The sequence below is a fragment of the Cynocephalus volans genome, chromosome 3 (genome assembly GCF_027409185.1).
Source record: "Cynocephalus volans isolate mCynVol1 chromosome 3, mCynVol1.pri, whole genome shotgun sequence".
Classification (NCBI taxonomy): domain Eukaryota; kingdom Metazoa; phylum Chordata; class Mammalia; order Dermoptera; family Cynocephalidae; genus Cynocephalus; species Cynocephalus volans.
Window position 1 is genome coordinate 26,922,489 of NC_084462.1, and position 16,724 is coordinate 26,939,212.

Here is a 16,724-nt window from a genome sequence, read left to right on the forward strand (position 1 = left end):
GAGCTCAGGGGAAGAGGAGGAGAGACATACAGAGTGCATGAAGGCAGGAGAAGCCATGATGAGAGAAAGAAAAAACCACTCTGACTGTTTCAAGCTTCAGCCACTTTCAGGCTGGGGCTGCTGAGCACACAGAGCAGGAACCGGCAAAAGCTGTAGCTGTGCCCTTTGGATGAAGTTGCTTGGAGGCAGCAGTGGAGAAGGACCAGGCCAGCAGGACCACCAATAGGGTTCCTGTAGACCCACATAGGTGTGAGGAGTTGCAACAACTGTAAAAAAGGAGCCACTCAGGGGCCGGTGAGTCATTGCAAGGGACCAGAGCATAGCCTGTTCCATGGGAAGTGTTTGCAGTATGGGCGATGGGAGAGACGAACCCACTGGGAGAACACTGGGGCACAGCAAGGACAGCTGATCTGTCCCCTAGTCAGTGTAGGACCATTCAGAGGAGATTGGTCAGGAATATAGAATTGCATGGAGTGCAGTTTGATGAAAAGACTCAGGCTGAGACCAGAGTTTCTACACAACCCAGGTACACCAAATTTCACTAGACCTGGACGTTCCTATAAAGTCAACCATTAAAACCTGAGCTCCACAAAAAGCCTTCCCTAGGGAATCAACAACAAAGTAGCAATTTAGCTCAACCACACAGCTCAAGTACTGGTCCCCACAGGAAGTTCCCCCCAACTTAGAAGTAAGCACAGGACAACAAATTAGTTCTAGTGCAGAATATAAGTGGTGGGAACAGCAAATAATCCAACACAGAACTGAAAGAAAAAACAAAGTACCCGCAACTAGAGACAAAGTTTGATGTTAACTAGTAAAGGTCTCATTTCACCAAAGAACACCTATTAACACCTAGAAGGATCAGAAGTCCCCTGGGCTACCAAGCCAGAAGTGGGGGAGGGATGAGGGCCTCAGCAATGCCCCCCAACACCCACAACCAGTCCCATGGGTGGGGGACAAGGGCCTCAGCCACACCCCCTGGACACGTGCAACCACCCCAGTAACGACCACTGAGCCACCGCAGGAAGTGCCCTGGGCTCTCCTGAGCCAGGGAGGTGGGAGGCCTTGGGCCTCAGCCATGCGCACCCTGCCCCCCGCCCCGCAGCCAGCCAAGTGATGACCACCAAGCCACCGCAGGAAGCACCCTGGGTTCCTGAGCTGGGATAGTCGGGGGTGAAGGCTTTTGCCACACACCCCTGACATCTGCACCCAGCCTGGCAATGACCAAGCCACCACTGGAAGCCCCCAGTCTGCCCTATGGGAATGAGGGGTATGCCACAATCCTACCCTTCCTTCCTCCTTCTTCCATTCCATTTCCTTCCCCTTTCCTCTCTCTCCCTCACTCCCAACTGCTCCACAACAACATCCTAGAATGTAAAAGGATACTATTAATAAAATTACATTTTCTTTAAAAAAAATCTACATTAGAAACTAGATTTTCCAGAAAGCAATTTTTTAAATTTTACAACACAAAAGAATCCACACACAAAAAACACCTCTTCCCCAAACTGATTTCCTAATCTCCAATCTTGCTTTGGATGAATCTTTTATACATGTAATACATAATGTAAATGATAACTTGTAAAATGTACCCATGAACATTAAAACTAGTTATTAGAAAGATTTAACTAGCTTTATAATTTAAGTTTTAAAATGTAAATATTTGCAGCTTGATCTTCTGTTGAAAATGATTGTGAGAGCCTAGAATTCAGCATCACTTACTGATTCTCATTCATGCACACAAAACGCATGCAATTATTAAATTTGCCCCTCCCAGGCAATTCCAAGTTCAAACATCTTTTAACTCAGACTTCACTCTCAGATTCTTAATACGTTTTCCACCCATACTTCATCAATGCTTTTTTCATCTTTCATGTCGTACTACCAAAATGTGAAACCGGCCTCAAAAAGGTCACCAGATTAAAGAAAAGAAATGAAATATAAGGTGGTCATTTCATAATAGAACATGGGAGGACAGAATTGTTCAGGATTCCTTCTTGGGATCGTACACTGCAATGAATAACTGCTACAGCAAGAATTGCCAAAAATCCTATGTTGGATTCTTTCATATTCTATGCTGTACTCATAGGATGAGTTAGGAAGTGTTCCCTCCACTGCAATGTTCTTTGGCACTTGGCCGAAGAACCTACAAAGCCATTTGGGAGTACACACCCTTTTTCATACAAAGTGCCCCCATAGAATACCAGGAGAGCTGCAATTCATTTGAGGCCCCACTTGTAGAAAGAGGCTGTCACAGAGACTGCCAGGATACCCACTAATTTGTGGAGATCCCTGAGAAACTGTGACTTTTAAAATCTGGCCAGTACTTGAGTTTCACTTTTTTCGTTGTATTCATAGGAAGTTGCAGCTGGTCTGCCTGCACTCATACTGCATCTCTTACCCTAAGTTTGCTGTATAGTAGCTATGACTCTGGAGTCTCACAAGTGACATTCTGTATAACTTTGGGTAATAAGTATATTTCCAGATTTGTAGTTTCAAAATGTCACTTACAGTTCAGTGGAGTAGCCATATGGACACCAACCATCTATGAAAAAAGATTTTCCTCAAATGTATGATTTATTACTATACGTTTAGGAAGTAACTGCACCAAAGCAGGCAAAAAAAAAAAAAAAATTACTGATGGTTGGTATTTGAGATAAAAATTATTCAATATACAGCCTAGTGGTTTATTTATTGCAAAATCAAAACTGAGAGCTGTGAATTTTACTACATCCATTCAAAATAGATAATGCCAAGAAATACGGATTCTGACATAGATATGACGTGAAAACCAAAATCAGTGGATTCAACCTGCACGTTTCATTTGCTCACAAACTTGCACACACTGATATTCTGCAAAAAACAATGATTGCTGCAAAGAAAAAGAAAACAGTCCTTTTTGAACAAGCCTAAAAGCATCCCTCCAAAGTGGCCAAAATAAACATGCATATACATGTATAAAGTGTTACTGTTCAACAAAAATGCTGTTTCTAGAAAAAAATTTAGCTGCATAGGTTAAGAAAAATACAAGAAAATGATGTGCAGCATCTTAAACCATTAAAACATCAAAATAAAATAAACACATCAAAATCACTATTGTTGTCATGATTAACATACACAAATCTCCCAACAAAGAAAAGTCCTGGACCTTCTGGCTTCACTAATGTATTCTAACAGATGTTTAAAGAGGAACTAATTCCTGTCCTCAACATTTTCCAAAAAAATTGAAGTGGAGGGAACACTTTCTAACTCATTCTATGAGGACAGCCTTACCCTGGTAGCAAAGCCAGACAAAGACACTACAAGAAAAGAAAACTGCAGACCAATATCCCTTATGAACATTGATGCAAAAATCCTCAACAAATACTAGCCAACCTAATTCAGCAGCATATTAAAAGGATTATATATAATGCAAGTGTAATTTATTTCTGGAATGATTTAACATGTGAAAATCGATCAATATAATACACCACATCACCAGAATGAAGGAAGAAAACCACAGGATCATCTCAACTGATATAGAAAAAGCATTTGACAAAATTCAAAACCCTTTCATGATTTAAAAAACGACTCACTATTTATACACTAGGAACAGAAGGAAAGTACCTCAGCCTAATGAAGGCTGTTATGAAAAACCGACAGCAAACATCATACTTCATGGTGAAACATGGACAGCTTCAGGTGTCACACTTCCTGATTTCTTTTTTTTTTTTTTTTTTTTTGTCTTTTTCGTGACTGGTACTCAGCCAGTGAGTGCACCGGCCATTCCTATATAGGATCCGAACCCTCGGCGGGAGGGTTGCTGCGCTCCCAGCGCCGCACTCTCCCGAGTGCGCCACGGGCTCGGCCCCCACACTTCCTGATTTCTAAAGTCACTACAAAGTTAGAGTAATGAAAACAGTGTTGTACTGGCACAAAGATATATAGATTAATGGACTAGGATAGAGAGCCCAGAGATAAACCCTTGCATGTATGGTCAAATGATTTTTGACAAGGGTGCCAAGACCATTCAATGGGGGAAAAGACAGTCTTTTCAACAAATGATACTGGGAAAACTGGATGTCCACAAGCAAAAGAATGAAGTTGGACTTTTACCTAATACCATATGCAAAAATTAAATCAAAATGCATCAAAGACCTAAATGTAAGATCTGAAACTACAAAAGTCTTAGAAGAAAACACAGGGCAAAAACTTCATGATATTTGATTTGGCAGTGATTTCTTGGACATGACACCAAAGGCACAGGCAACAACAACAAAAAAAAAAAAACAGACAAATTGGACTTGATGAAAATTAACAAATTTTGTGCATCAAAAGACAGTATCAACAGAGTAAAAATGCAATCCACGGAATGGGAGAAAATATTTGTGAATATATCTGATAAATTATTAATATCCAGAATATATAGAGAACTCCTAAGACTCATCAACAAAAAACCCCCAAACAACCCTATTAAAAAGTGGGCAAAGGACTTGAATAGACAATTCTTGAAAGAAGATATACAAATGGCCAATAAGCACATGAAAAGGTGGTCTTCATTACTAAACATTAGAGAAATGCAAAATGGCAAGGATATAGAGAAATTGGAAACTTGGTGCACTGTTGGTGGGAATATAAACTGGTGCAGCTGTTATGCAAACAGTATAGCAGTTCCTCAAAAAATTAAAAATAGAATTACCATATGATCCAGCATTTCCACTTCTAGGTATATACCCAAAAGCATTGAAAATAGGATCTTTTTTTTTTTTTTTCCGTGACCGGCACTCAGCCAGTGAGTGCACCGGCCATTCCTATAGAGGATCCGAACCCTTGGTGGGAGCGTCGCCGCGCTCCCAGCGCCGCACTCTCCCGAGTGCGCCACGGGCTCGGCCCTGAAAATAGGATCTTGAAGAGATATTTGTACACCCACATTCATAGCAGCATTTTCTACAATAGCTAAAGTGTGGAAGCAGCCCTAGTGTCCATAGACAAATGAATGGATAAGCAAAGTGCAGAATATACATACAGTGGAATGTTATACAGCCTTAAAAAGGAAGGAAATTCTGACACATGCTGCAATGCAGATAAACCATCAGGACATCATATTAAGTGAAATAATCCTGTCACAAAAAGACAAATACTGTATGATTCCACTTATATGAAGTACTTAGAATTATGGAGACAAAATATAGTGGTGGTTGCGAGGGGATGGAGAGTGTAGGAAATAGGGAGTTGTTGTTTAGTGGGTACAGAGTTTCAGTTTTGCAAGATGAAAACAGGTCTGGTGATGTATGGTGGTGATGCTTGCACAACTTTATGAATGTACTTAATACCACTCACTGTACACATAAAATGAATAAGATGATAAATTTTATGTTGTGTGTATTTTAACAATAAAAAATGGGGAAAAATAATAAAAGGTTTTTTAATACTGTAAATGAATGTGTAATGGATCTTATAAAGTAAGAACTGAAACCTTGTCCAAAGTTTAATTATGCCTGCCCTTTACCTGGTTTTTCAAGGAAGTGTACAGTAACCAAATGATGACTGAAGTGTTTGCTGTGATCTTTTTCCTTTCTAAAAGAATGGTTGCAGAAGATACAAACAAAATCTCCCTCAGCCACTTTGACTGCTAAGGCCTCCTTTGCATTATTTCTACTAGTAGTTTCTTGTGCAACAGGCTGAGCCTCATTCCATCCAGAATGATCACTGCCCTCTAACATGTTGTCACTAGGTCACTTCCACATGACTGTGGGTGCTTCATCTTCATCTATTTCCTGAGACTTGGCTACTGCCATGGTGGCGGGAGGTGACATCAGAGCAGTTGTGCACACTGCTGCTGGTGGGGGAAGCAGCCTGGTAGAACTGATTCCTCAGCTGCTGAGTCTTAACTCCGTTGTGTTCTGCTCAGAGTCCTTTTCCATGTCACAAAGCTAGTGTCACCCTGATGCTTACCATCTAAAATTTCACCTGCTAGCATGTTCGAGTTTTGTTCAGAGGATGAAATACTGGTAGATTCCTCACTACTAGCGGCAAGCTCAGCTAGACTCTCATCTGCCTTTTCTACTTCTACTTTCTGAAGAGGGGCTTCTCTGTTTCCTTTCCCTCCTGAGGATCCTTTCTGGTCTTTCAGCCTCTCTAAGCGTTCCTTTGGCGGTGGCAGCGATGGTGCTAGGGGAGCCTGGGCACTTGTGCTTTCTTTGGAAGCCAGCTGTCTTTAAGAGGCACCAAGCCAACTGCAGTAAGGACTTGCTCCTTCCCTGCCATTTCAATCTGCATGTTGGACTTTGCCTATTTATTATCTTCTCAGGGAGGAAACTTTTTGGGAATCAGCTTCATGAAAGGAGGTGGTTTGATCTCAACAGGCCCCTCTGCACAACGTCTATGTGAGCAGCCTCCATCCAAGCAGCCTCTACCTGAACCCCTTCCACCTGAGCCCCCTCCACCTGAGCCCCTCCAGGTGAACCCCCTCCATCTGAAACCCTTCCACCTGAACCCTCGCTTTCCCTGAGCACCCCTCCACCTGAACCCCCTTCCACCTGGACCCCCCCTTTACCTGAGCACCCTTCCACCTGAGCCCCCTTCTCCCACCTGAGCCCCCACCACCTGAGCAGGACTCATCTGAGCAGGCCCTTTATGCACAAGCCTTTTGCTGCTTTTTAAACTTGACTTACTTTTCAGAGTTTTCTTTGTACTTTTTTTTCAAGCAGGTATTTGCTTTTTGTTCTCCTCCACTCTCTTGTCACCCTTTGGCACCTCCTATTTTTGGCTTTGCTTTCTACCTTCTTTCTCTTTTTTTTGCCACACATTTCTCATCATTCACAGGATCATTTAAGGAGTGGGCTTCAGCCTCCATCTTCCTTTTGCTTTTCTTGGTATTACAGGATTTTTCTGAATTGTTTCCAACATGTACATCCATCTCTTTAGTCTTTGTTCCTGATTTGTGAATTCTGGAAGTCAGTTAGATCATCGAGGCATTACTACAAGACTTTTTCTCTTTGGAAACCTTATCTTTTTTCTCCACATTTGCAGGCTATTACTGATTTTTTTATATATTGATATTGTATCTGTCAACCTTGATGCACTCTCCTAATACTGTTTGTGATTCTCTTGGATTTTCTATATAGACAATCATATTGTCTGCTTATCATGACAGTTACGTTTCATTTCCTTTCAATTCTTTCACACTTATTTTTTTCTTCTCACTACATTGCCGTGTCCTTTGCCCTCCAGTACAGTGTTAAAGAGGAACAATGAGAGTAAGCATTTTGTCGTTTCTCATTTTACCAATCAATATGATCTTTGCTATAGATATTTATTAAGATACCCATCAGGTTACTTTATATTCCTAACATACTAAGGCTTTTTTCATGATAGGAATTTAAATTTGTCTGCGTCTATCAAAACGAACTGTAGTGGATTGAATTATGTCCCTCCAAAGCTCACTGAAGTTTGAATTCTGGTCCCCAAGTTTTATGTATTAGAAACTTAGCCCCTACTGTGATTGTTAAGAGGGTGGGAAATTCTGTTATGGTCATTGAAAGGTGGAGCCTTGAAGAGGTGTTTGGATTGTAGGACTTTGCAGTAGTGAATGGATTAAAAATGGTGGTCAGGGGCATAGTTCTGAGGGCTTTAAAAGAAGAGGAGGGTCTGTCTGTCTGTCTCTCTGTTCTCTCCACTCCACCATTTCACAATTTGATACCCTACTGTCACTGTCACCACCATCAAGACCCTCACCAGATGTGTTCACTGGACTTTGGACTTCCTAGCCTCAGAAACTATAAGCAATAAATTTCGTTTTCTTTATAAGTCACCCAGTTCCATGTATTCTGTTATAAGCAACAGAAATGGACTAATACACGAACATACAATTTTTCTCCTTTAATATCATTTTTTTTTTTTTTTTTTTTTTGGCGGCTGGTTGGTGTGGGGATCTGAACCCTTGACCTTGGTGTTCTAAGACCATGCTCTAACCAGCTGAGCTAACTGGCCAGCCCTCATTTACTATCTTAATGTGATTTTTTAGTATTACGTATTCCCTGCTAGACCATGATATTTTGGTTTTTTTGTGCCCATTGTTAGATTTGGCTAACTATTTATTTCAGGTTTTTGCACTTCCATGAGGGTACTTCAAAAGTTCATGGATATATTTGTATTATCTTTTAATTCTATTTTTCCATGAACTTTTTGAAGAACCCTTGTATTAATGAGTGAAATTAGTTTATAAGATGGTTTAAAGAAATTTATTTAAGATAGTTTAAGAAACTAGGTTATAAGATATTTATAAGATAGTATAAATTAGTTTATAAGATGTCTGTTTTACCAGTTTTGAAACCATACAATTTCTTGTATCTGTCTTCTTTTTCTTAAGATTATTCTATTAATATTCACTCATTTTGTTATGTGTAGCTATACTGCAGTTTGTTCACATTTTTTGCTAAATATTATTCCATTATATGGATGTACCTCAATATAATTATCAATATATTTATCCAGTCTATTATTGATGGACATTGGGGTTGTTCAATTGTGGCAGTTACAAATATGCTGCTACGTGCTTACACATGTACCTGGATATTCATGTACATGCATTTCTTTAGGGTATATACCTAGGAGGGGAGTTATTAGGTCATAGGGATATGTATCTTCAACCTTACAGAGAGCGCAAAACTGTTTTCCAAAGTCATCATACCAATTTACATTCTCACCAGCAGGAAATGAGAATTTCCATTACTTTAGGTCCTCACCAGCATCTGGTATTATTTGGCTTTTAAAATTTTTGCCATTCTAGTGGTCTTACAGTGGCATTTCATTGTGGTTTTAATTTGTATTTCCCTGACTATGGAATTACTGTCTCTGGGATTAAGCACCTTTTTATGTGCTTATTGGCCATTTAGATTTCCTCTTCTCTCTCTTTTTTTTTTTTGGTGGCTGGCCAGTATGGGGATCTGAACCCATGACCTTGGTGTTTCAAGTTAGATTTCCTCTTCTGTAAGGATTTTTCCATTCAGATGTCTGAAGTTTTTCTCATTGTTTATTGATTTTTTAAAATTAATTAATTAATTAGTTAATTTGGCAGCTAGCTGGTACAAGGATCTGAACCTTTGACCTTGATGTTATCAGCACCGTGCTCTAACCAAGTGAGCTAACTGGCTAGCCCTCACTGCATTGATTTATGAATTCTTTGTAAATTCTGGATAGAATTATTTTGTTAGTCATTTGTGTTACAAATATTTTCACCCACTCTGTGGCTTGCCCTTTTTACTTTCTTAATGTTGTATTTTGATGAAAAGAGTTCTTAACTTTAATAGGGTTAGATTTATCAGTATTTTCTTTTGTGATTAGTCCTTCCATATGTCTTTTTTTAAAAATAGACTTTATTTTTTAGAGCTGTTTTAGGTTTACAGCAAAATTGAGTGGCAAGTATAAAGTTCCTATATACCTCTGCCCCCTCCCACAAGCACAACCTCCCCACATCAACACCCCCCACCAGAGTGGTACATTTGTTACTGTCGATGAACCCACATTGACACATCATTATCACCGAAGTCCATAGTTTACATTAGGGTTCACTCTTGGTATTGTACATTCGGTGGGTTTAGACAAATGTATAATGACATATATCCATCAATATAGTATTTGTACGGAATAGTTTCACCACCCTAAAAGTCTGTGCTCTGCCCATTCATCTCTCCTTCCCTACTACCCCTGACAACCATTGATATTTTTACTGTCCCCACAGTTTTATCCTTTCAGGAATGTCATATAGTTGGGATCATACAGTATGTAGTCTTTTCAGATTGGATTCTTTCACTTAGTAACATGGATTTAAGGTTTCCTCATGTCTTTTCATGGCTTGATAGCTCTTTTCTTTTTAGAGCTGAATCATGTTCCATTGTCTGGATGTACCACAGTTTATTTATCCATTTACCTGCTGAAGGACATCTTGGTTGCTTCCAAGTTTTGGCAATTATGAATAAAGCTGCTATGAACATCCGTGTGCAGGTTTTTCTATAGACATGAGTTTTCAGCTCATGTGGGTAAATACCAAGGAGCATGATTGCTGGTAAGAGTATATTTAGTTTTGTTAGAAACTGCCGAGTTATCTTCTGTGGCTGTACCGTTTTGCATTCCCACCAGGAGTGAGTGAGATTTCCTTTGCTCTACATCCTCACCAGCATTTGGTGGTGTTAGGGTTTTGGATTTTGGACATTCTAGTAGTGTCTCATTGTTGTTTTAATTTGCAATTCCCTAATAATATATGATGTTGAGCATCGTTTCATATGCTTATTTGCCATCTGTATATCTTCTTTGGTGAGGTGTTTGTTCATATCTTTTGATCATTTTTTAATTGATTGTTATCTTATAGTTGAATTTTGAGAGTTCTCTGTATATTTTAGATAAAATCCTTTTAGGTAACAGTCCTTTATCAGATAGGTCTTTTGCAAATATCTTCTTCCAGTCTGTGGCTTGTCTTCTCGTTTTCTTGACAGTGTCTTTTGCAGAGCAGAAGTTTTAAACTTTAATGAAGTCTACCTATCAATGATTTCTTTCATGGATCATGCCTTTGGTGTCGTATCCAAAGAGTCATTGCCAAACCCAAGTTCATCTAGATTTTCTCCTACATTATCTTCTAGGAGTTTTATTATTTTGCTTTTTACATTTAGGCCTGTGGTCCCTTCTGAGTTAATTTTTGTGGAGGGTATAAGATCTATGTCTAGATTAATTTTTTTGCGTGTGAGTGTCCAGTTGTTCCAGCACCATTTGATGAAAAGACTATCTTTTCTCCATTGTATTGCCTTTGTTCTTTTGTCAAAGATCAGTTGACTGCATTTGTGTGGGACTATATCTGGGCTCTCTGTTCCGTTCCATTGATCTGTTTGTCTATTCTTTTGCCAGTACCACACTGTCTTGATTATAGTTGCTTTATAGTAGGTCTTGGAGTTGGGTAGTGTCAGTCCTCTGACTTTGTTTCTTTCCTTCAGTGTGGAGTTGGCTATTGCTGTGAACTGCATGTCCCCCCAAAACTTAGTCCCTGCTGTGACAGTGTTAAGAGGGTGGAAAGTCCTATAATGGTGGTTAAAGAGTGAGGTCTTGGAGAGGTGATTGGATTGTGAGGACCATGTCTTGGTAGATGAATTAGTACAAGTGATGGTTTAATGGTGGTCATGGGCATGGTTCTGATGGCTTTAAAAGGAGAGCACATGAGAAGCTCTCTCTCTGCTTCCACCATCTGCCATGTGACACCCTGCTTTGCTGTAAAGAGTTACTACCCACCAACAAGGGTCTCACCAGGTGTGCTCCCTGGGCTTTGGACTTTCCGACCTCCAAAACTGTAAGCAATAAATATTGTTTCTTTACAAATCACCCAGTTTCGGATGTTTCTATTATAAGCAACAGAAATGGACCAATATAGCTAGTCTGTGTCTTTTGTCTCTCCATACTTCATGTGGTTTTAAGTTTTTGATGGTGAATTCATATGTCCATGGGAATTGTGAAGGTATCCCTACAGAAAAGTTTTGTGATTGATCCTGACAATGCCCCGCAAATTTCAATGGTCCTAAACCAGTTTCTGTGCACAAAACAGGCCTGGTTTCAGTTTCTTGTGGGTGATTTTATTTTATTTATTTATTCTTGGTGGCTAGCTGGTATGGGGATCCAAACTCTTGACCTTGGTGTTATCATCACCATGCTCTAACCAACTGAGCTAACCAGCCAGCCCTTTAGACTGGTGGGTGGAAATATTTTAGTCCTTTTCACAAATACGGCAGAGATCTTTTAGGTTTTAGGATTTATGCATAAGGTTCAATTCCTGTTTCATGTTTCTCCCAGCTTTGTCCTAGCACAGACATTAGAACCTCAGCTCCTCGGTTCTAGAGTCTGAATATGGGTCTAAAATTCAATGGAACATTTAGTTTGAGCTCACTTGGCTTTGAACCTCTCCCCTCCCCTATTTTTAGACCTCAGAGAAAACTCCTTCTAAATCAGAGATACAAAGTCTCACTGGCCCTCAGGGGTGGGTATGATGGGGCAGGGGGAGTCATACTGTGGGCTGCCCAGATCAGTAAAACTACACACCTCGAGTTTCAAGCTGACGGTGCTGTCACCTAACTGCCAGACAAATATATGCTGCTGCTGATGTAAGTAAGTAGTTTGGTCATGTGTTCCTTTGCTAATATATAATACAGTTCTCAGTTGAATACTTTTCCTTTCCAGATGTTCGTTCCAAACAGGACTATGATGAGAGCCATGTGATTACAGCCCACCGAGTGAAGAAGGTATGCTGGCAGAGTCAGAATCGGGCAGGCTGGCTACCTGGCAGGAGGGTGGGAAGGAGTGGGAGATTTTATCCCCAATCCAGGAGGGGGCACCTACTGTTGGCCACTGTGGGCAGCAGAGGCAGGACTATTTTCAGTGCATTCAACATGGTGGTCTTCCACACCTCTCACACGTCCTCTAGTGTCCCCACCCCTATGGGGACATACATGAAAAACATTGTTGACAAGCATGCCCAACAGCTCTATTTGACAAATGGTGATTAAATCCCTTGATGTGCCTGGCACTGTCCATACCCTGGGGATACAGTAGAATACAAGAGGCCCTTAGTTCATTGTCCCTGCCCTCATGGACCATCTGTTCTACTCAGTGACAGACAATAAACCAGAGATATTTACTATAACCCAAAGATGGAAACCCTTCCTTTCCTTTCCCTTCCCTTCCCGTCTTCCTTTCCCCATTCCAACAAAGGGATGGAGCCCTGCATACAGTCACCATGTCCCCCTCCTACAGTGAGACCCTTTTCTCCACCCCTATAGCGTATCTTTTCTCGCAAATCATTGCCAAGCCTGGCAGCCTTCACTCAGTATCCATCTCTAACCTCTGCAGTACTGACCACATTCTCTGCCCTTGACTTTGAGGTTCTCTCTTACTTCCCAGTTTCTTCTCCATCTCTTTGGTTCAGCTTCATTTTCTCCTTCTGCTGCCTGAAGATAACTGTCAGTCTGTCCTTGGTCTCCTTCTTATCTGTCAGGATACTTTCTTGCTAGAGATTTCACCCAGGCTTAAAACTTCAGCTATCCACATGCAATTAGCTGTCCTGCCAAATTCACTTCTAAAATTCTGTCTTGCAAATCTCCCCTCCCCCCATCCCCACTGTGCTGTTATGTTCTCCGTCTCTGGCACCCTTGCCTTACATACAACTTGGCAGGGGGCACGGGCCCTGGCTCAAGTATTTTTCCAGGATGAACTTGCTGCCATGCACTTCCCCTTTCCCCATCCCATTCCATCATCATCTGCTTTTTTTCTCCCTTGATTTTCAATTTCCGGGTCCATTATCTAGCTCTTAATCCCCATTTCAGGCCTTTCTCTGTGTTTTGCTGCCTATTCAGAGCCCTCCGTATGGCTGCAGTTCTTGGTTCAGCTCTCAGATCTGTGTACTCCCTTGATTCTGGCAGCACCCCCAGCTCTGGAAAAGAGACATTGCCTCTGCCTCAGCCCCTCAGAACCTCTCATTTAGGCTGATACTTCTTGCCTCTGCTTCCTAGCTTTCCAGCTAGCAGATTGAGGCCTTCAGGGAGCCTCAGCAGGACATGAAGCTCCCAGCTCATGTTCATGGCCTTCTTGGATCTGATTCCACCTCCTTCTCCGCTCTCATCTGACACCTCAATGACATTGTGCCACCATGTTTCCTTGGTTCTACGATGCACATATTTCCCCCATACCTTAACATTTTTTGAAATTGGGATCCATTTCACAATTAATTTGTACTTTGAATGTGGTAGTATCTTTTTCCCAAAAGATGGATGTGGTGGACATCTGTTGTTTTTCTGCCTGGAAACCTCCCCCTCTTTATTTTGAGGGGAACTCCTTTCTCTGCTCAAAGGATGAGGTTCTAGTGGTGCTCTCTAAAATAATATCCAGAGGGCATAGTGCTCATAACACCAAGGTCAAGTGTTCAGATCCCTTTACTGGTCAGCCACCAAAAAAAAAAAAAAAAAAATCCAGAACCCTGGCCACCAGTGATTGGCCACGGGTCTGGGACAAAAGCTGAGCCAATCAGAACTGGAATTAGAGAAGGTCACTTCTTTCCAATCTGGTGGTGGAATTTGGAAGACAGGAGTCCGAGCATTGCTGTTGGCCATGGCTCAAGCCTCAGGAGATAGTTGTCTACGAAGGGGAGTCAGCATGAAGTGAGAGGCAGAGAGGAGAGGTCAAGGATTTAGAAACCCTGGTTCAGGTTTTCCTGGAAGCCAGTTGCACCCCTGCCCTGCATGGAGAGTTCACATATGCCCACAAGTCCCTGCTTTTGTGTACACTCCTGGTTACTTTCATTACTAAATTGGCAGTGCATCTTACAGTCAATGAGGTCTTCAAATCTGAGAAATACAAGATGTGTGGCCCTTGCACACATGGCTCCTGCAGGCCTCTGGGCCTTTGCTCTGAGGGCAGGGATATGTCTGCTTTGCCCGTGTTGGACCTCAGATGCTCACCTAGCCCCTGTGTTCAAGACATATTTGTTGACTAGAACAAATGACCGGAAGCTGTTCCTTCTGCCTGGAATTCTCCCAACCCCTGCCTGGTTGGGAAGTTTCTTTGCAGTCTCATCTCCAGTACCTCCTATTCAGCACAGCCTTTCTCAGTCCCCCAGGCTGACTTAGGCCTTCCTCTTCTCTTTTTTAAACCTCTGTATTCTATAGCCTGGCATGGTATAGATGCAAAATCAGTGCCCAAAGAATGTTTATTGAATAAGCGAATGAATGTTCAGCCACATCTGTTCTGGCTCCATCCAACCCCTTGCCTTTGTGGGCTGTTTACATCTTTACACCTTGTCCTGGCTCTCCTCCACACCCAGAACCCCCTTTTCCTTCTCATCACCACTGTAAACCCTGCTCATCCTCTGAGTGCCATCTAGTTGGCATCTTCTTGAACTCTCTCTTAATCCATTGAGACAATAGGATTTCTTCCCTTTGAATCACAGAGGACCTCCTTGATCTATACTTCCATGATCCTTATCTTACTGCCCTGAAGTAGAGTAGAATTGCACTTGTCATATCCCACTGGCATGTCCTCTGTCAGGGCCTTTACCTCAGCTAGCCCCGGTTGCGAGAGATAGAGTGAGGCTCAGCTTCCTCTGAGTTGTGGAGGTTTACGGGAGCCCTGTGAACCAATGAAGACTAGACTCCCAGCCACCCACCCAGCCAGCCCTCTCTGTGCTCTGGAACACCCTGTAGGGTCCTGTGCAGTTCTAGTACTGAGAGATTGCATCACCTCCCTAGGTGACCTCATTGCCTCCTAGGTGACCTTATCGCCTTAACAGTCAACATCTCTTGTTCCTGCCTCTGTGATCCACCATTATGGTGACCCAGCCACTACCTGACTCTACTGTTCACTAACTCCTCTCTACTTCATGGCTTCTGTTTATCCATTAATTAATTTAATCGTATTTATGGCCTACCATACGCCAGACACAATTCTACAAGCTCAGGATGCATCAGTGACTTAAAAAGGACAAAAATTCTTGCTCTCACAGAGCTCATCTTTGATCTTACAGTCCACCCCATTGTGTCTATTTGCTCATGAATTGTGCTTCTCCAAGCCTCTGCTTACTGCCCTCTTAGTGGGTGTTTTTGGATTCAGCCCCCACTGCCAGTGACTTTCCCCATGAGAAAGGATGGCACTAATTCAGTTGGCCACGGATACTCTGATGCCAGGGCACCTAATGTGCTGCAGGCCTGTTAAGAGACCAGCTGTTCATTGGTCAGGCATTTATCTCTGGTCCAGTCAGCTGTGGTCAGCTTTTCTCAGAAGGGGATGTAGGTGTGAATGATCTTTAGAATTTAATAGACTCTCTGGTCCACTCTTGTGCTTCTATGCTTGCATGTGTAGTTGGGGAAAGAGCACAGTCCTAGTTCCTTGCCTGCCCCAGTGATGGTGTGCAGGGAATATCTGCTCAGCTGAGTCCACCCAACAATAGGCCTCTCTTATGTTTTCCTTAGAGGGGGAATGAATATCTTATCCCGCAGTCTGTGGATCTGGAGTGTGTGAAATACTGTGTGGTGTATGATAACAACACCTGGTCCCTGAAGATACACTTAAAAGATGACAACAATACAGACTCTGATGATTCTGGCCAAGGTGGGTTTTTACAAGAGTATCAAGAATGCTAGTTAACAGTTACAGAACACTTTTACCATGTGCCAGGCACCGTGATGCCAAGTGCTTCACCTGGGTCAGTTCATGTAACCTGCAGAACAACCTGATGAAGATGCTATGTCAAGAGCTGGGAGGGGTCTGAGGTTTTACCCTCCTTGCAAGATGACAAAGTAGCCTGCCACGGTCCATGGATACTGGCAGAGACTCCTGGGTCAGAGACAAAGGACTGTATCGTTCAGAGCAACAGAAGTAGATAGAATGTCATTATTTTCCTGCACTGGTTCTTCAAGTCCCAGTTCTCACAGGGTGACATGAAGAGGGCCAGATGACACCTCTACGTAGAGTGGGTTTCTTTATAGGAGAAAAAAACCTGACCTTAGGGGACCTGAATCTTTTATAATGGACAAAAAAGAGGAAGAAACTGTCTATCTTCCAAGACAGCTATACAGATATCTTGAAAAGATAGCCTGGAGCAAAGGCAGCCAGCACCTTTGTTCATAGGACATGTGGGGACATAGGACCTTGGAGAATTGTCTTCTAATAGTTAACATTACCCCCCATTTTATAGATGGGAAAATGGGGGCTCAGAAAGG

At 42.0% G+C, this 16,724-nt stretch overlaps 1 protein-coding gene across 7 annotated transcripts in view; it reads left to right on the forward strand.

Annotated features, from left to right (window-relative positions):
* Positions 1–16,724, forward strand: part of STYXL1 (serine/threonine/tyrosine interacting like 1) — a 56,246-nt gene that overhangs the window by 17,441 nt on the left and 22,081 nt on the right. For all 7 annotated transcript variants that reach the window (XM_063091154.1, XM_063091155.1, XM_063091160.1 and 4 more), the window contains 2 exons: positions 12,196–12,257; positions 15,975–16,113. In XM_063091154.1, coding sequence (XP_062947224.1) covers positions 12,196–12,257; positions 15,975–16,113 — 201 coding nt within the window. The remainder of the gene's footprint in view (positions 1–12,195; positions 12,258–15,974; positions 16,114–16,724) is intronic.